At 46.3% G+C, this 20257-nt stretch overlaps 2 protein-coding genes across 2 annotated transcripts in view; both read right to left on the bottom strand.

The window, feature by feature from the left end:
- The window catches only part of LOC135579190 (TOG array regulator of axonemal microtubules protein 2-like), a 46550-nt gene that overhangs the window by 9460 nt on the left and 16833 nt on the right, over positions 1-20257 (bottom strand). The window contains 8 exon segments of the mRNA XM_065059536.1: positions 428-653; positions 2008-2111; positions 3044-3161; positions 7832-7990; positions 9023-9258; positions 11034-11139; positions 11741-11882; positions 13970-14125. Of these exon segments, the coding sequence (XP_064915608.1) occupies positions 428-653; positions 2008-2111; positions 3044-3161; positions 7832-7990; positions 9023-9258; positions 11034-11139; positions 11741-11882; positions 13970-14125 (1247 nt within the window).
- LOC135579142 (uncharacterized) lies at positions 5626-7827 on the bottom strand. The gene is made up of 2 exons (XM_065058679.1): positions 6635-7827; positions 5626-6192 (listed from the first exon to the last, which is right to left on the bottom strand). Exons 1-2 carry the CDS (start codon positions 6975-6977, stop codon positions 5786-5788), a joined length of 750 nt encoding a protein of 249 aa, XP_064914751.1. The 5' UTR covers positions 6978-7827; the 3' UTR covers positions 5626-5785.

Below are 20257 nucleotides of genomic sequence, written 5' to 3'. Positions count from 1 at the left end.
GGCAGAGTTGTGTCTGCAATAGAAGAGAAAGTTTACAGGAGTATCCTTTAATTTTTATTTTTTTTAATCCACACAGCTTGATACTTCTTCTCCACCCCAACCCATTTCTCTTCTAGAGAATAATTTCCAGCCTTTCAGTGACTGTATTTCCTTTATTTTAACCTAACTGGTAGTAAGATACAGCAAAAGCTACAGCAACAGGAAATTCTGTCTCATGAACAGCACCAACAGACGCCTGCCAGAGAAATACATTTGGGCTGAAATTACTTTCCTGATGCCTGGAGTTGAATGAAAATATTCGGGGTAAGAAGAGACCAGCCTGTCCCAGACAGCTAGTATGTAACGTGAGACACACTGTTTTAACTTCACTGGTACAGGCTTGGGAAGGGACCTAACAGGAAAGGAGCGATGGAGATGCCCTACCTACCTGGGAAATGTTAGTGGAGATGAGCTGGGGGTTGTTTTTGCAGTGATCTAGGAGGAGCATCACTCCCTCCATTCTTGTCTGAAAGTCCTCAGCTGTCAGGAGCTTGCAAAGCTCCTGGCGCTGTTCAGTCTCTTCCTGTGATGGGCGACGGGCTGTCTGACGGACTGTCTGACGGGCCTTCTGACAGGCTGTCTGAGAGGGTGGCATGGGTACATCAGAGACAGACCTTAAAATGGAAAATAAAAACAAAGTTAGACCTTTTGGTGATAATATCTCCCTTCAGCTAATTGTGAGGAATGTAACTTGAGAAGACTTCCTAATGATGTGATTTCAGCTAGGTCTTTATCTGAAAAGCAGCTTTGATCTCATTACAATCATTACAGGAGACAATCTGGACTTAACATTATCACTAGTGCTTACTCGGGAACACCAAGGCACCAAGGATGGGATGCATCTCATGTATCTTCAGGTGTCTTCCCAGGTACTCATCCAGCATCCCTATGTGGGAAAAAGTAGGCACTACAAAGTTTAAATGCCTCATCTTATGGCAGGTGTCTGTATTATAAGGAAATTAATTGTCCTGGAGAAGTGCCTCTACAACAGATATGGGAATCTGGATAAATAGCTCAGATGCATCTGAACAGATGAATCCTACCCAGACAGATCAAGGGGCAAAGCTGAAGGGATCCAGAGGATCAGTAACAGAGGCAAAAACTGAAGCCAGCCATCCCGCTACTGCGCTTACATTATTGATTCCTTAGTGCCTGGATCCACAGCTTGACAAACCCAATGGGAACAATTCTCTTGGATCAGCCTCTCTCTGCCATGGGCACGAGCAGCTCCTAACCCCACTACTGAGGTGTGTGGTCATCTTCCTGCCACTGCTGAGCACAACAGAGCTAAATAAATCCACTCTGTTATCAGAGAAGAGCAGGTACAAGTAGCTCTCTCGCTGGCATGGGGAGACAGCAAGGACCAAACTCCTATTTTGAGTGCTGACTGAGGCACAAGGGAAAAAAACATGCTGTCCATCAACCAACCAATAATGGGTCTCAATGACATGAATAGCTACAGAGTCCACACTGGTATGTCTATTGACCAGAACTGCCAGTACTGTTTGTGAGTCAGAAAGCAATGACTCAGCCAGGCCAAACAAAATGCATAGGAAGTGCTATTTTTGGGAATGGCATCTTGGTTCTAGAATGGGACTTCTCATCAAACCACCCATCTCAAAAAGACTCCACTGAGATAGGAATACCCTGATTGAAATTGCTTGTCCCAAACCAAACAGCAGAGAAATGCCCCTCTCGCAGCCTCCACAACACTGTCCTCGCCACCGCACTGGATCTTCTGAACTAAAACTGGTGGGTGTCTCTTCCTCTCTCTCAATTTTTGTGGAAAACCCTCCAGAGAAGTTGTGTTCAGCCTAATGCAGAAGCAGACATTTTTGATCGCAGAATATTTGTGGGGCAAGGAAACAATCTCTGGTACCCCTTGTCTCCACCAGAAAGATTTTTTTGAGGAAGAGACATGCAAAGCTTGCCATGTGCTTTGTCAGATATAACAGAAGTGCTCAGTACCCTCCATTAGAAGGCAAGTTGTCCTGGGGCATCATCAAGCCATTTTTCTTAGACTTCTTGTGCTCCTTGGCAGATGGAGGTTCACATTGATGGTCTTCTGTCCCCTACACAAATACATAAAAAACCATGAATCTATAGAAGATAAAAGAGGAAATTACTTGTTTAAAACACAAATTATAACCAGGAAGGGTCACTGCTACCAAGAAAGGCTTAGGAAAACATTTCCTAACTTAGAGAGGGAGATGGGCCAGAGATCCAGTGATGTCTACTATTTGTTTTCAATAACATAAGGTAGGTTATAGGTGCTACCATAATGGGCAGCAATATAAAATTCGGAATTCATTAGTCTTGTGCGCAAATGGGAATAATGCAAACTGGTAAGGAAACAAACCAGTGGGAAACATTTGGACTTTCTGGAGGGTGGCCCATTGTGTTGGGAGTTTATTTGGTTTACACTCATTCTCCCTATCCCCGCACAAAGGCACATTCCTGTCTAGAACTTAAATGGAAAGGAATGAAACAAACAGGGATGATTTTCCATGGGATGCTGAATTCATGAAGCTTCTTCCAGCTTCAGAGAGCATGACAGCAGGGCAGTGTTCCCAGAATACACACAATATGTGTACTAATTATGATTGCCTTGTGCATCTTTTGTATATTTGGATTTTTTTTTGGCACTAATACTTCATCTGTTGCAAAGACTCCACTACCTTCAGCAGCACTATTCTCACTTCCTTGCTTTATTGGGGGGTGTGGGGAGTAGCATTGGGCTTTTTAATGCTTGATGGTAAAACCATTTTCTCCTACTTTCCTTTCCTGTTTGTGGCTGATATTCAAAATACACCCACTTTCTTTCTAACTATACTAGTTCATTCACTGTCTGAAGATAAAAAGGCTAAGGATCAACAGCTCATTCCCAGGAGCAAAATGATTCAGCAGAAGAAGAATGAGGTAAAGAAGGATTAGGTATGTTTAATCTCATATTAGCAATCTCAGTACCAGCATAAAGAAGACATTTCTCCTGCCAAGCACTTACTTTCTGCTTAATCATTGCCATAACAGCTTCCAAGTCACGTGAGGGGACAGACTTTTTCAAATAACTATCAAATTTTGGATGACTCATCAATAAATTCAGCATCTTCCGTCCATAACATCTAACATAGGAAAAAGAGAAATTAATACAGACTACTACTGCCTTTTCTCCCTAGCCTTGTGAATAAATGGAGGAAAAGCGTTAATAAACTGGTATTTTAAACTCAGCACGTGTAATACCTGCATGAGGAGGTATTACCTCTTCAGCAAAGAGATTTACCTCCTCTTACTGCCACTGCACAATGCTACCAGCTGAACACAAGAGGAGAACGTGGGGTAACAGGAAAATGCTATTTCACTCTGAAACTGAGGGTATGCTTCTGTGGAAGCGAAAGATCCCGTGGGACAAGTGAAGACCACCTCCTGCTTGCATGTCATGGCTTATTTGCAGTGTCTTGCTGCCATTGCACAATAATTTACTTCCCCTTAACTGACAGAGAAGCTAGGACAGATGACCTCATGCTTACTATTTATTATTCTTTACCACATGTATGCACACAGGGAGCTAATTGATCATGTGTTCTTCGCATCTATTAATCAGAATTTAATTAATAATCAGACTAATGGTTTGGTTTGGTTTTTGGTTAGTTGTTTTGGTTTTGCTACTATGAAACTTCAGCTACTGTGAAGAGGGAATTTGGAGGTCATTCAGCCACAGACAACAACATTATACAATGATTGGGAAGAAAAATTTGGGACTACAATAGGCAATTAAATCTGCAGAAGGGATTTAGAAAGGCTGAGTACATCGCTTGAAAACAGCTGGATTATTTCTAGGACAGCCTTAACCTTCCCATTCAGTGACGAACAGTGGCCAATGCTTCAGCTTTGCATTGCACACATAAGACGAAACAGAATTGTTTGACTGACTAATCTGAGCTCAGCTGATCTGAATAAAGCCTGGAAATAGTAGAACAGTGCTCAGCTGGAGCATCCAGTCTTCCCCCTTGATGGCAGAAGCAGTTCAGCCATGCTCTTAGCTAGGACATGGCAGGAATAGAAAAGTCAAACTGGTGGAGCAACTTGACCGAGGATGGGCAATGGAAAGGGAAGTGGTGAGGGAGAGACAATGTCCCCATGCTGTTGCCAGCTCTCTCCTCTCACTCACCTCTCTAGCAGTGGCTGCTTTCCCACCTGGCATCCATCTGCTTGATGTAAGGATGTTCTGCATGCCATTGCCTCTATAAGCCTTTGTGATGGTAAGGGAATGGGCTTAGATCACTAGCCTCTCGTCCCTAAAGCACCTACCAGGCTTTGTTGAACTCCAGCCAAGTCCCCACGTAGTCACTTTGCACACGGACAAAACCTGCTTTTCTCAAGCCCATCTTTTTTTTCTGCTTTCCGCCTTTCCCCTACTAGCCCTTTGGCCCAGGTTCTACTGTGCTGTCGGGAGTTTTTTGGCTGTTTGGTGTGAACAAGCCAGCGCTTGATGTGGCTGAGGTGCACTAGGACCGCACGGAAGTAAACAGAAGCTGGTCTGTCTTCCCGCCTAAAGCTGCATGAGGGGCACTGTCATCCCTGCGCGTGAACAGCTCGTGGGCAGTGCCCCGCAGCGAATCACCATAGGCGGGGGACACGTGACTGCAGAGAGTAACCAATCGTTGCCTGTGTTTGTCGCGTGGCCACTACGCAAAGAGTATATAAGGGTTGTTAAAACGTGTATTCGGGGACATTGCCATCCAGTGTGGTTAAGAGTTCGTTAAAGGGTATTGATGTTAAATTCAAATTGAATTAGACTCATTACTCTCGCCGGCCGCCCCTTGTGCTCAAAGAGGATCTGCCGGCAGTTTTGCATTCTCCACATTGTCTCAGGACACTGTGCTCTCTGGATACTTGGTGCTCTCCAGCTCCCACACAGTTAATTTCGGGCTCACGGTCATTTTTTGAAGTTCAGCAGAGCTCCCACCCTGCAGCTCTGCGTCTCTGCCTGCTGAAGGTACTTCAGGCTCTCCCTGCCATGGCTAGGAAGGGGGATGGAGGGAGTGGAGGCAGACACGCACCCTTCCTTAGTGTCCCATCATTCTTGTCACAGATAAGAGACAAATCAGGACCTGTTCAGACTCCAGTGAAACCAACAGAGCTAATGTCAGGGATACAGTCGGCCCTGTATCTGCAAGGCTGAAATCAAATACATTAGCCTTTTATTGGTTATCCTGTTTACAAAAATGGTTTGCATCTGCCTTCTCCTGCCCACCATGGCAAACCCAAAACAACTGCAACTTCTATCCGTCCTGAAAAAGCAATCAGGTGGATGTGGTCTGGACTCCATTACCCGTGGCCAGAAGGCCGTTCCCTTCACCTACCCCTGGGCAGACCCATGGGAGATAATGAAGCTGCACAGGAGCCCCTGAACTCTAAAAATATTATTAGAGATCACCCTGTAGAAGGACGTGGCTGTATAACTCAAAAGCTGAGAGAACCTAGAGCAAAAACCAGCAAACATCTATTTCTGTCTAAACCAGACAGAGATTATATAAAACGCCACAAAGACACTGGTCTGTCTGCAACAGTAACTATTATACCATGTACACAGAAACATGGATTTTACTAACTGTAGAAGGACATGCTCGACCGGGTGAGACACATTTAGTTGCTCTGACTCGTTGGTGTGTTCTCAGTCAGAAAACACAGCAGGAGCCACTAGAGAGCACAGAAACTATTCTCCTATTGATACAGACTGAGGACGTCAAGTCTGCAGGATGCATGTTGCAGAAACAGCCTGAAGCACAATGTCCAGCTGAGCACTTCCTTGGCTCAGCTGCTTCCCTGGGCTCACACTGCAGAAAAAGATCTCAGAGCTCTGCCTACTGGAAATAAACTGAAGATCCACTACACATGCTTGGCTTGGTTTCCTTATTTTATATCCTTTGCTCTCTGACATCAGCTCCATGTTATCCTCATCACTGGCATCATAGTCTGTGTCATTTTCCCCATGCGCCTGCTCTCCATCACTTAACATGCTGGCCTCTGAGGAAACAGGTCTGTTCTGGGTGGCAGACATGGTCTTGGAGGTTACCCGGAGCTTCTGGGAAGCTGATCCAGAATCTACTGACTTCAGGGTAACCCCCGTGGGGTCATCGCAGTCAGTCAGGCCTGCAAAGCAGAAACACAAAGCATAATAGAAGCAGCACTGCAAATAGAAAGCACCTGAAGCTAGATATTTCATTGGACAGATTTATTGGAGGCTTCTAAATAACGGCACAGGGAAACACGCTCATGCTGGCAGCCACTTGAAGCAGGCCAGTGGACAACACTTACGCACTCCCACAGAGCCACCAGAGGAGCACCCTGGTCCTCTGGGCTCCTGTCCAATAACAGAGAGCCCACGGACCTGTGCATACCCAGAATTATTCACCTGCACATTCACCCTCCAGCTCCTCTCCCTGCCTCACAGTTGTACACCCCTACAGCAACAGGGAAGGTTATTGCAGGGGGCACATGCAGGGAACAACTGTTCCCTGGGAATGTGCACTAGCTTTCTAGGCTGGGAAAAGACCCCTCTTCCCACAGGAGAGCAGGCAGGTTCCCGCCTTACCTCTGTATGAGGCTGACAGACCCTCAGACATCATCTTCGTCTTCAGCTTGTCTTTGATCTGCATGGTACCCGAGTCAGCACTGCTTGCCTCCCTCTCTTGGGGGTCCTGGGTCAAGGCTTGGTGAGAAAGGTGGGGGTGGTCACCTCCTTGCCCAGTGCTGAAGTCTTGCACATCAGCCTCACTGGCCCAGTCATCCAGGGGAGGGAGGGCATTTGGTTTCCTCCCATCGCCATCCCCATCCTCATTCAAGAACCTCTGCTGCTTCTTCATCTCGATTGTTAATATGGACTGAAAAGAAGCTGCAGAGCAGGTAGAAAGAAAGAAGTGTGTCCGGGGTTTCATTTTGTTTTCTTGTCCCCAATGTAACTAAGGGTAGTAATGGTTTCTAGAAAAAGGAAAGCTGTTGCTGCCGTTAATACAAAGAGTGTGTCTACACAGACACTACCTGCCAAGAAGGATGCAGCCACCCAGGCTTCTGGCTGCGCAGAGTGTCTGTGCCTGGCTTTAGTACCAGAGAATGGTATGGGAGGCACCTGTGTACGATGTAACCAGGTCAATGACTTACTGTGCCTAGTGGCAGAGCTTAAGGAAGAGGTGGAGAGACTAAGGAGCATTAGGAAGAGTGAAGAAGAAATTGACTGGTGGGGTCAAACTCTTTTGACTCCTAAGGGTGTGCAACAGGAGATGGCAAAGCCTTGTCCCTCCTGCCATAAGGCAGATAGAGCAGATCTAATTGATGGGGGGATATGGAAATAGGTCCCTGATCGGAGAGGTAAAAGAACCCTCTCTTGAACCCCATCACCACCCTTGGTGCCCTTAACAAATAGATATGAGGCCCTGGACCCTGAAAATCAGGCAGAGGACAGCCAAGAAGATCCACCTGGAGAGCCCCCTGGATGGACCTCATCTACAAAAAGGGTTACAACTGCAGCTGTAAGAAGAAAAAGAAAAAGAAGAGTGGTAGTAGTTGGTGACTCCCTTCTGAGGGGAACAGAGGGCCCTATATGTCGCCCTATATGAATAAAGAATCATTCAAGTCACAGGAATTTGTCAATGGTCCCTCTTGCTGGACAATCTTATCTTACCCAGTACAGTCATCTCCCCAGACGTCATCCACCACTCTTTTGTGGTTTTATCATTTATAGCCAGACATCAAACAGTTTTCACATTTTAGGAGGTGAAATGAAGATCATCACCTTGTGTCCTGATGACAGTCCAGAGCAAGATTCACCAGCATGCACACCAGCACCTCAGTACTGGTAGGTATGCCTGAAAGGAGCTTCTTGGCTCCAATTCGCTCCATCGCAGTCAGGAGGTGTTCGGCCGCAGTCTTGCGCACCAGGACATTGCGGTGTCTGCAAACAAGGAAACAAAGACTGGGGCAGGGGGAAAAAGAGGGCCAGAAGCACAGGCCTCGGTCACAGCATGGTCCCTGTCATTGCTGGGGAAAGGACACACAAGTTCTTACTGCCATTTTAGCAACCTGTAGATGATTTGTCCTCAGATAAACACAAAATTGGCACTGTACAGAGAGGCTACCTGCAAGTAAGAGGAAGGAATTCTACCTCCCTGGACTATTTGATACTCAATTTCTTTCCTGAAATTTAGTCTGGGAAAGAGGGAAATGAAAGACAATTCTTGCTGACTCATCAGAGGGCTCCGCTACACAAACAGAACTGCAGCAGTCCTGGGGGTTATTCCACCTGTTTATCTCCAAATCTGCAGAGGGAAATTTTTCACAATGAGAACAATCAGTCATTGGAATAATCTCCCCAGGGAAGTGAGCTTCAGCTGGACAGGGTGCTGAGCCACCTTGTCTAGACTGCACTTCTGCCAAGAAAGGTTGGACCAGATGGTCCAGGTGGTCCCTTCCAATCTGGTACTCTGTGATTCTATGATTTAAGGCAGCATTTGCTTCAGTTATCCCATGGGAGTCAGCCTGTGAAGGCACCTATAAAGCTGCTCACTATCTCAAGGCTGACTTGCAACATCAATTTGAATAGAAAGTAGAGATCTCAAGGACATGACAGTCAGACAGAGCCCCCTTAGTAGGAGCTGCGCCTGCTGAGCCGCACCCAGCATGTTCTCCCCAGTGTGCTCCATGTGTTAGCAATTAGCCTCCTTATTTCTCAAGTTAATGGCATAATGATGATGCATGGCTTTTCTCAGTGCCTCTGTGGTTAGCGTTGTGAAATACCAAAAGGCGCTCACTTGCAGATGCAAGAGGAAGGGAGAGAGGATTATGATCAGAGAATCTAATCACCGAGTTCACAGAAGATGCAGGAGAAAGGACCCTTCCCTCCCATCCATTCCCTTCTGCCTCCCATCCCTTCCTCCTACCGACACAATTCAAGGTGAAGGACAGCACTAAGAAAAGAACGACGTACTGGACTCCACTGGCCATGAGAGCAGCCATTGCTCGTGCAGGAGTCACACTCCCCACCATGAGCCCTAGGGACTGATTGGCTGCTGTCTGAATGAAGTCGCTGGAGTCCCCCATCTTCCGCAGCAAGACCTGAGCAATCTCATCCACTTCATTGTCCATGTCCTTCTTCATGGTCCTGAAGGGCTCTCCAAGAGTGTTGATTGCACAGCAACACACCTTTGAGCGGAGATTGTTCACCTGGGGAAGTCATGAGGGGAAATGTAAGAACCACCCTGTAGAGAAAATCATTTCACCAGATGAAAGTCCCATAAAACAACATGACTTCTCACCATGTCCAGATGGAACATAAGAGCACAGTAAGAGCAGAAGACCACAAGCACAGGAGCACACTTACTCTGACGCCAACTTCTTCTCTGGCCTCAGGCCCACTTATACAATTTTAATGAGACTGAAGGCTTTAAAATATTGTTTAATCTAGAACTAAGTGTGCTACTCAATCCATAATGTGCACTGCTTTGATTTTAGGCCTTAAAAAAAAAAAAGTCAATGGCTGTTTTTAAACTATAAAGGCACAATTCATAAAGACAAGACAGAGGAAAAGTAGTACTTTCCTCCTGTCCAAAATCGTAGCACTGGCAGTTTGAGCACTCAACGAGGAAATTGAAAATACAGGCTCAAGTCTACAATCAGGCTAATATGCAGCATGGACTTGGAGTCCATCTGCTGCTCTGCCTGGTCAGGAGAACCCCAGCTGTTGGACTCTAGGTACTCAAGGATTTTGGAGGTCGCATACAATTACAGCTGCAACCCGTGGGGTTTTGCAGCATTCAGAGCTGTTCTTGGGTGACTCCTGCTTCCAAAAGTCTCTCCCATAAGGGTAAGGAAGAAATAACTGAGAGTCACGTGCTTCAGTTGAAAAATACTTTGAAGGACAGACCAGTACTTCTTTCTGCCAGAATTAGTTGTGCCTCTTAATAAGAGAAAACCGCATAAGTGCTAGAAGTGCTTGTGAAAGCAAAATCTGGGACTGGAGTGAAACAAAAGCTGAAAGATGTCTCTGTGCATGATTGCAGAACAGGGAGGAGGAAATTTCCTCAGGAATATAAAAGTGATATAAAAATCAGATGAGCTAACCTGAAAGGGCTTCTCGTCCTAAGCCTGATCTCACAGGGGTAGAATCTGAGTCCTGCATATCTAAACAGAAGGGTTTAAAGAGTGCAACAACACAAGGGACATTCAAGCCTCCAATGTCATTAAATATTGGACAAGAGGAGTTGCTTTCATGGAAATGAGCTGTCCTACTGTCTTCTGCAAGGAAAGGAAAATGTAATATATTTGGCAATCATGTAGTTAGAGTACAAGTCTGTGGCCTGAACTGGCTGCTAAGTGCCAAGTTGGAAATACAGCCACAGGGGAATTAATTAGCTTAGGATGAGACCTCTCTGTTCACTGAGAGATGAGACAGTGAAGCTGTGTGTGACTGCCCTGCTCACCCCACAGCCAGGCTGCTCTAAGCACCCAGTTGCTGCTGTGCAAAATTCCACAGGCGCACAGAGTCAACAGTTCAGTGGAAAGGGCAAATTACCAAAAAGGAAGCAGAAAGGAAGGAGGAGAAAACATCATCAGGAAACACAGGAAAATAAATACCTGCAGTCACTCACCCGGGTTGCTGAGGAGGAGGAAGAAGTGGGAGGAAGCTGGGAGGCAAAAGCTGCAGTGTTTAATTACAGCTTGGGCAGAGACTTGGGCTGTGGCAAATCACCTGCAGTTTCTGCATTTGTATATTGCATGAGAATGACACCTACCTCAAAGAGAAGAGACACAGATGTCCTACATGCCTGTAAATACAGCTATATGTGCAGACAGATCATAGAGATAGTTGACATAGCCCTTAGAAAAACAGGGAATAAAATAGTGATGAAGGCAGACACCCACGTAAATGAAGAAGCACATATCAACTCTATGCTACATGTACGAGGTACATAGGACACAATTGAACATAACATTCTTACCTCTTTGATAACTACCAAGGAAACATCATGAAGTGTAGAAAGAAGGACTTCTGAGTGGGAGATAGCCAGGCGTCTGATGCTGATGAGTCCCTTCACTTTCTCCTCCCTGAAAGGCATTACCAAAAAGATTGACTTTTCTCACCACCCAAGAACTTTGCAGCACCCTCTGAAATTACCAGGGTGTCGGCTCAAACAAGCACAGGGAGGTGCTTCTTATACAGCACTTAATTAAATTGTGGACTCGTTGCTACAGGATGAGGTCGTGTTCAAAAGCATACATAAATCCGAAAGGCAAATAGATGGTTTCAGAATGGCTGGGTTACTTGGCAGCTGCTAAACAAGACAGCCTTCCTGAAATCACTGGCACACAAAGTCTCTATGTCACTGCTTCCTAGAAGCTGGAAGACTGTGCCATGTTTCTGTTTCTTGCATGCTCCCTGTACCCTGTGTCTGAGAAACAGTCCCGTCTGGCTGTTACTGGGGCGTTTTCCCTCTTCACCATCCCCACAGGGCAGTGCTGGAGGGAGAGTCTTCACTGCCACTTCATAGCTTGAGTTTGCACTCTACAATCTAGTCTTGTTCCCCACAGCCTTGCCCTCCCCTTCCCTTGGGACATCTGGGCTGTCTGGGCTCAGAGGCACTAGAAAAAAGGTTCTAACTTACCTTTATACTGAGAGGGAGAAAGACTGAACAGGGGGCTTTCTTACCAGTCACCGCTGCTGAGCCATGTGAGCGCGTTGAGCAGCGCCTGCTGTGGGTTAGGGTCGGGTTTGGCTTCCTGGGCGTCCCTGCGCTCTGGCTCATCTCCCGCCTTGGAGGAGTCCAGAGCAATGGGCGGCAGTGAGTTCACTGTAAGGAGAGCGTCAGACATCAGCACTGCGTACCCCAGGGCGAGGCACCCTGCCACTGAGCAGATGGCAACCCAGTCCCCAGCCAACATTAGATATGCAAGCAAACTGGCATTGATTCAGTGGCTTCCCTGCTGTCTGGCTCATTTTTCCAGCACCCAACCATCTCCCATTCATGGCCAGTTGGGCATCAGCTCCTTGTGTGAACCTGAAAATTGCACACACAAAGACAGCTCCCACATCTGTATGGGTACCACAGCCAGCTTGCAGATTCGTAGTGCTGCAGGGCTTACGCTCACCAGGAGCCAGTGCTGCTCAGCAGGACTTGCTAACCCCAGGAGTAAGCTCCTGAGATGTGCACCAACCTCCCTGTATCATCTGCTGTGACCTGAGGCAGTGGGGACAGAGGGACCCTGTAACTTTCTGAGGAAACATCTCCAGCTGTCCCCAGCGAGCACCGAGCCTGAACAACCAAGTCCTGCTGGGCTTGGTCGAATCCACAAGGAGCAAGTGCCAGGGAATAGTGATACCTGACCTGCTGAGCCTGACAGCACCTCTGTTCCCATTTATCTCAACTATTCTGGACAGCAGGCAGCTAAGTGCACATGCATTTTAGCATACCATCGGGAAAGTAGGAGTTTATGGATTTCACTGTTTCCCGAGCGTGAGGAATATTTACTATTTCAGAGGTACCCATTGGCTGTATTTTGAAGATGCTGAGGTGAAATTTATTTGTCACCAAATGTACTTGTTTGCAAACTATGCAATGCCTAAGCTTTCTCTTGTGGAAAAAGGCAATTTCTAGTCTTGATAGTTGTGACCAAAAAAAAGCCTTCCAAATGTGAACTGAGAATAAAAATGTGTAAATATAGATGCAAATTGTTGGCAAACACAGTTTCTTGATGATAAATATACCAGGTATAAGAACAGTCAGATGACAAATGCATTTGTTATGAAACCTATTTATCATCGAAAGCATTGTAGGTCAAAAACTTCATGCATTTCCTGCAAAAGCTCATTTCCTAAAGTGTAGACGTAAACATCTGAGCTGTCTAAAAGTACTGAGTGTAAATACTACATAGAATCTATGCACTACTATGGACTCTGTAGTGTTTTTATGCTACCTTACGTGTTCTACGAAGTACGGAGGAACTGTAAAATCAAAAATATTCAGGTGGGTACTAATTTGGATGTTACCGATACCACTATCACTGACATCAGTGACATATGTACATATGCACAAGTATGTACATAGACACAACTATATTCGAGGTGAACGGAGAGCCATGTCAGGCTAGTTCTGGGCATTCAAAATATCATTCTTAGCTCACTTTTTCTTAACTCTTGGTGGTCAGCGTCATAACACAAGGTAGGCTACCCACAGAGGAGAGCTGAGAATCAGTATGCTCACTATCTGCTGCATATTTGTTGCAGGGAGTGAGCAGCCTGGGAGCACCAGCAGCCTCTCATGTACGTCTTCTGCTACAGAGAACCACTGTATTTGGGTGGGCTGACCAAAATACAGTCGGAAATACAAGTGCTGCTTGTTCCCAGTTTGCATTGCAGGCGGTGGGATGAGAGATGCTACAACTCATTAAGCACTTCTAGGTGCAATAGAATGAATGTATCACTTCTCTAATTTCCATGAAGAGACAGCCCTTGCTGCGATAGTAGAAAAACTGGCTGGAGAGCCAGACAGCAGCACAGGCTGAGTGCCAAGACAGTGAGTGGCTAACTGATCATGGTGGTACACATATGTGCACAGTGAGCACACCCTGCCAGACAGTACTGGAGCTCAGTCCTGCAGTTACAGCTGCTTCCCAGCACCAGTGTTATGTTTTGGACTATCAGTACTGGCAAAAGCTAGAGCTTAAGGCTTTACCCCTACTTTATGCAGCTCAGCTTCCCAGTGGATCTGTAAGCACCAACCGCTCCAGTATCACTGAGCTGGAGTGGATCCAAAGGAGGTTTGCTCTCAGTCCTCTGAACAGGCTTTGGACCTGAGATCTTACCTGTGCTTGAGGAGTGAGGCAGTTTGTGCTCCTTGTGCTAGGTGCTGGTGTGGGGGCTGCAGGGGAGCAGGCTCACCTGAGGGCTTGCGTGGGACTCTGCTGTCCTTGTTGATGACAGGGACGCTGGGAAGTGAGGGCCTGTTGAACCGCTTCCTCAAGGCAGTACCAGCGCTCTCTTTGCATGTATTGCTCATGCCGGGAACTGTCCCACTGACAGGCGGTGGGCCAAAGCCTACAGAGACCAAAGAGGACCTTGTAAGTGGAAAGTTCTGAACAGGGTGGCTGTGGGCTTGGAAAGGGCTAGAAGTCTTGCTGAAGCTGGGTAACATCTCTTTGTTATCCCAAACAACTCCAAGAATAACAGTGGCACACCAACATGGGACAATGATCACACAATGTGGTGATGCTTTCCGTAAGAAACGAGGGAAACTCAGTGCTGCGTTTCTTTTGCTTTCTTGTTCCAGAGGCTGGATAGGGAAGTTACATTCTAGAGGCTCCCACCTCAGCACTCCTCACTAGTACTTCACAAAATAATAGCAAGAAAAAGAGCAGAGAACCTTGCCCTACACCCTTGGGCTGAGTGCTGACACTTAAGTTTGCTGCTGCTGTGCTCAAGGTAGTGCGTGCGGCTGTACAATCAGAGCCTGTCAGCTGCAATTAAGTCAGCAACGCTGCTTGCTCATGTGTGTAAAACGTAAGCTCTGGCTAAGGGCTCTAGCACAGCTCTGTAGTGTGAGCTCCTCAGCAAGGAGTGGGGTGAGCAGGATAATCTGTCCTATCATGTGAGCAAGATATTTTGTGTTTTAATTAGAAACAGTTTGATTTTGTTTATTCCAGGGGCACCTTGGTTGAAAAGCCTTCTTTTGGACTCAGCCATTCACCTTTCCTGGAGGCTACTCTCAATTAGAGAGTCTGAATCCCCAGTGTAGTTTGCAAGACAGAATTATCCAGTCTGAAAGACTTCATAGGAGAAGTGGGGAAAGTGATTTACTGGGACTGACTCAGTATGGGCTGTGAGCAAGACACATCATGCCTCTGTATTTTTCTTTGAAAAGTGGAAATAAGTCCTGTTTAAGCTTCCACTCAGATGCAAGTTTAACAGCCTTCCAGTCCAATTTCATAGACATTTTCAACACTATGTAAGTAGCAAGCGAGCAAACAAAAACGTCCACAACTATTGCAACCACTTGCTTTTGTTGGCTGCATCCCCGGGGTCAATGTTCAGTGCAGGGAGCCGCAAGGACTTTTCTGTCTCTTCCTCCCTCTCCCTAAGCACAATCTTCCTCTCTCTCATTTGCTGTTGGTCTATTTTCATCCAAGCTGACTCGTACAAGACAACACGGATCTAGTTGCAATGGAAATAAATCATGGCACATGAAAAAAGATGCACAAACCACACACAACACCTCACCAGGAACACAGTGGTCGCATGTCCTCTTCTTTACTGCAGCTCCATATACATCTCAATAGTTTCAGAAGAATTCTTCCTTTCCTCATCTTGGCAGACAATTACAGCTAGTGATGTGTGACACTCCATTGCCATAACCTTCCACTGGTCCAAGGTGCTGTTTCTCAATCTATGTCAGGAAGCCCTGCTTGAACCAAGAGAGTCATAGCAGCGCTCCAAGACAGATTAAGAGCTCACCTTACCGTGAGCAGGGGGTTGAGTTCCTACAGGCTATGGCAGGGGAACAAAACCCATCTGCAATAACCAGCAATGAGAGGTAATTTGCTGTTTCTTAACATTCATGGCCAGTAATTGCAGCTGCTTCTCACTTCCTTGCTTCCGAATGACTCAGCTGCTCTCTGAGAACCCAGAGTCCAAAAAAGGAGTCACGTGAAAACAAGTTGGAGGAACATTGGTCTTATTGAATAGAAAAACTGTGAGTGAGATGGCTGTGAGATACAGCAAGAAGGGTAACTAAGGCAAAGCAAGGTCTTCTATTTTATTTTGCAGCCTTCCTTGCATTCAGCATTAGAATCTTTGCTTCTGTGCTTCCAAGCACGCACTGTGCACATGTTCACTAATGTGTAACTTACCCTGCCATTCAGATCTGCTCTAAATCGGCCTCCGCACATAGAGAATGCTTTTTGCCTAACCTTAGCATCGCCTCCCAACCAGTAACTGCTGCACCAGAGAAAATACTCAAGTAATTGCTCTGTAGTTGTCAAATGTATTCCAAATAGAATCTGCTCCACAAGAGGGGAAGATTATGATTTTCAGTGACATTTTGTGCCAAGCACTGAACAGTCATTGAAAAGGAAGCCTGCTCACCCCTGTCCTTAGCCCTTACCTTTTCATTGCTGATCTTGAAGTCATCGACACTCAGAAGGCGAGCCCTCACACGGTGGCTTGTCTCCTTGGCCTGTCTGGGTGGGAGGCTTGGCAATGGGGACACAGGTTCACGCAAACGTCTGGCAGACTTCACGTCACGAGCAACGCGATGCTGGAGAGCAGGCAAAATGGGTTCCAAAGTCTGGACCTCTGATAAGACACGGATATAGATTGTGTATGATAACAGTAAGGAAGATACCACCTTTCCAAACAAATGGGGTACTACCATATTGCACTGGCAGCAGAAATGACGTTGCTTTGTTGGCCTCCAGACTCAAACCTACTGTGTGATAAAGGCCTCAACCCTTGGCTTCTGGTGAGCAGCTGTGTTTGACAGAGAAGAACAGAGAGATGGAGATTGCCCTTGCCAAAAGGGTTTGTCTCTGTTCCTATCCATTTTGATTTTAGTAAACATCCTCTTTTCCCCAGTTACTAAAGAACGCCTGGGTTTTAATAGCTATGTTTAATAGTCTTTGTAGAGGTAAGAATTAACATTTCCTCCTCTTTTCTGGAATATTTTAGAGGGCCTTAAAAGAAAAGCTTAGGATTGCTAGAGTGTTACCAAAAGCAGAATTGTGCTCTTGAAGCCAGAATTCATTTTCCCCAAGGGGTTTCATTCTAAATTGCAGTAGGTCAGCCCACTTCCTGGGCAGACTCACTAAAGGCTGATTTTCTTAATGGGAATAGCACAGTGCAGCTCATTCTGAAATACTCTCCAAAAGAGCTAGTAAAACTCAGAGAACTAATCATTCCTTACATGGCTTCACAGATGATAAAATCATGTGATAGCCAAGCAGTAAAAAAAAGAATAACTTTCTTAAATCAGGATTTTTTTTCCTGCAGAATGGTCAGGTCAATAATAAAAGAGAGAGAACAATGGTTTAACGATATATCTCATTTCTAGTCTATAATGTATCCAGCAAAAATGTCACATTACTTACTCAGCAATAGTTCTCCCTAGTTGCACCCGGGCATCCTAGCTGTGTATCAGCAATAAAGGAATCATTCCTATTGGGAATGCCCGTTATTTGTCAGGACTAACACTGAGCTGAGGGACCAGTGGATCTTATTGCTTCTTCTGCATCAGCACAATTATTTCTCAAATTCCCATCTCTCCTATCGCTACAAACCCACAGATGGCAAAGGGGCAGCAGCGGTGTCATTGAGGTTTTCAGCTTAGAAGTACTGGCCGACACAGATGCACCAGACACCACATTTTGTCTTGCAGAACTCTAATTGCTAGTGACAACGCAAGGCAGGGAGCAGGGGAAAGCCAGTAGGCATCTCCTATCCAAGCTTCAGTGTGCAATACTGACATATGCACATAGAGTGGGGGAAGAGATTTGTAATCATAAACCCAGCATATGTGACTTGGGGTAAATGAGTTGCAACAAGGAAACCTCATGACTCAGCATTCAATTTAGGCTTGTACTTAAAAGGACAGAGAGCTCAGATCCTTCGTAGGCTGGATCCTTAAGTCTCTTTCTAAAAGGAAAATTCACAAGGACTTGCTATCATACAAGGTTTCACTATTTCTTCCACTGCAAAAATAGGCTATGCTGATTAATGTGCTTCAGATCTGAAAGGGTTCAGCTCAGAAGCTGCTCAAGAGAAGGTTTTCTCCTTCAAGTGTTGGCAGAATGAGTGGGCCCATTTCTCATTTCATGCCAAATGCCTCATTTTTCTCTAACCTTTGTGACATTAGAGAGCATGCTGAGGGATAAAAGTTCCCAAAGGGTGCCACAAAGATTACAGAGTGAATCAGTATCAGAGTCCAGCAGAGGACTTGCTTTTAAGTTCCTCTTAAGTCCTGCCTCCTCCTGTGCCCCACCACCCAAGATCTTAGAGGTGGCTTTGAGGTGATCTTAGAGTTGGTGAGAGTTGGTTTTGTTGCTTAGAGCCAATCTTAGATGTTGGCTTTGACATGGTGCTGGTCACCAGAGATACACAAAGTGGTGAAAGTACAGAAGTTTGCATAAATATATTGAAGAACTGACTGTGGAAAACAATCTCACAAGATGAGAAGTGTGAGATGGAAGACATATTGGAGAAGGAGACACTTTGGCTTACCTCATCTCTGGGGCCTCTTGGAAATCCACATTCTGAGAGTCTGCAGCACTGCCAGGAGCCCCATCAGAAGATCTTGCTGACTCGAGGATCGGGGGAAGCAAAGCCGCTCTCCGTGACTTGTTCCCATTGTCACCACTGCAATATGAGTGCAGCTGGGTAGCCTGGAAATAGTAGAGCAGTGCTCAGCTGGAGTCTTTTGGGGTTATTCTCCTCATACTTCACCCCTCTCCTAGAGAGGATATGCGAGAGAAGACGCAGTATTGCTTCTTCTTCTTTTGATATATTCTGCTCCATCTCCTCTCGCCCCCGGCTGCTCACCTCTTTGGGTGTGCGTTGCGCAACGATATCGGATCCTCTATTCCTCCTCCGTCGCTTCTGCAGCAATCACTCAGGAGGTACGCAGCCCGCAGACTGCGTCCCGGTCACGGTCCAGCCGCGCCGACTCCAGCCAGGGCTCGCTCCTCACAGCAGTCGTCCCCTTCGCTGTAAATTCTCCTTTCGGATCACGTCGGGGTCACCACTTGCGAGGACGACGAATCATGGACCCCACACAATCCAATATGAATTCAAGTGAAGCCGTTTATTACTTGTTATAACTCTCCTTAAATTGTGACCTGTCCACGCGCTGTCCATGCATCAGAAGGCTACTTGTAATTGGTCAATAGCTGCTGTTCACGCGCCGCCAACTAATAGGTGATTGGATTATACAATTCTTACATAGGCTCTAATATTATAGAAAATGTATCTATATTGTAGCTGACTTGCTGATTCTTTTCTTCACTAGACAGTCTTTCTTTTGTTTTACCCAAGGTTGTATAAAGTCACGTAAGACACGTAGGCTGCTCGACTCTTGCTCTCTTGCTGAATACATAGGCCACAGAGGCCTGTTCAGTTCAATTCCATACAATGTCCATTAACTTCAAGAAAATCACTCAAATGTCCCACAACTAGCCTCTCGTCCCTAAAGCACCTACCAGGCATTGTTGAACTCCAGCCAAGTCCCCACGTAGTCACTTTGCACACGGACAAAACCTGCTTTTCTCAAGCCCATCTTTTTTTTTTCTGCTTTCCGCCTTTCCCCTACTAGCCCTTTGGCCCAGGTTCTACTGTGCTGTCGAGAGTTTTTTGGCTGTTTGGTGTGAACAAGCCAGCGCTTGATGTGGCTGAGGTGCACTAGGACCGCACGGAAGTAAACAGAAGCTGGTCTGTCTTCCCGCCTAAAGCTGCATGAGGGGCACTGTCATCCCTGCGCGTGAACAGCTCGTGGGCAGTGCCCCGCAGCGAATCACCATAGGCGGGGGACACGTGACTGCAGAGAGTAACCAATCGTTGCCTGTGTTTGTCGCGTGGCCACTAGCAAAGAGTATATAAGGGTTGTTAAAACGTGTATTCGGGGACATTGCCATCCAGTGTTGTTAAGAGTTCGTTAAAGGGTGTTGATGTTAAATTCAAATTGAATTAGACTCATTACTCTTGCCGGCCGCCCCTTGTGCTCAAAGAGGATCTGCCGGCAGTTTTGCATTCTCCACATTGTCTCAGGACACTGTGCTCTCTGGATACTTGGTGCTCTCCAGCTCCCACACAGTTAATTTCGGGCTCACCGTCATTTTTTGAAGTTCAGCAGAGCTCCCACCCTGCAGCTCTGCGTCTCTGCCTGCTGAAGGTACTTCAGGCTCTCCCTGCCATGGCTAGGAAGGGGGATGGAGGGAGTGGAGGCAGACACGCACCCTTCCTTAGTGTCCCATCATTCTTGTCACAGATAAAGAGACAAATCAGGACCTGTTCAGACTCCAGTGAAACCAACAGAGCTAATGTCAGGGATACAGTCGGCCCTGTATCTGCAAGGCTGAAATCAAATACATTAGCCTTTTATTGGTTATCCTGTTTACAAAAATGGTTTGCATCTGCCTTCTCCTGCCCACCATGGCAAACCCAAAACAACTGCAACTTCTATCCGTC

The sequence above is a fragment of the Columba livia genome, chromosome 3 (genome assembly GCF_036013475.1).
Source record: "Columba livia isolate bColLiv1 breed racing homer chromosome 3, bColLiv1.pat.W.v2, whole genome shotgun sequence".
Lineage (NCBI taxonomy): Eukaryota > Metazoa > Chordata > Aves > Columbiformes > Columbidae > Columba > Columba livia.
Note: the sequence above shows the minus strand (reverse complement) of the source record. Positions and strands in the feature narration are given on the sequence as shown.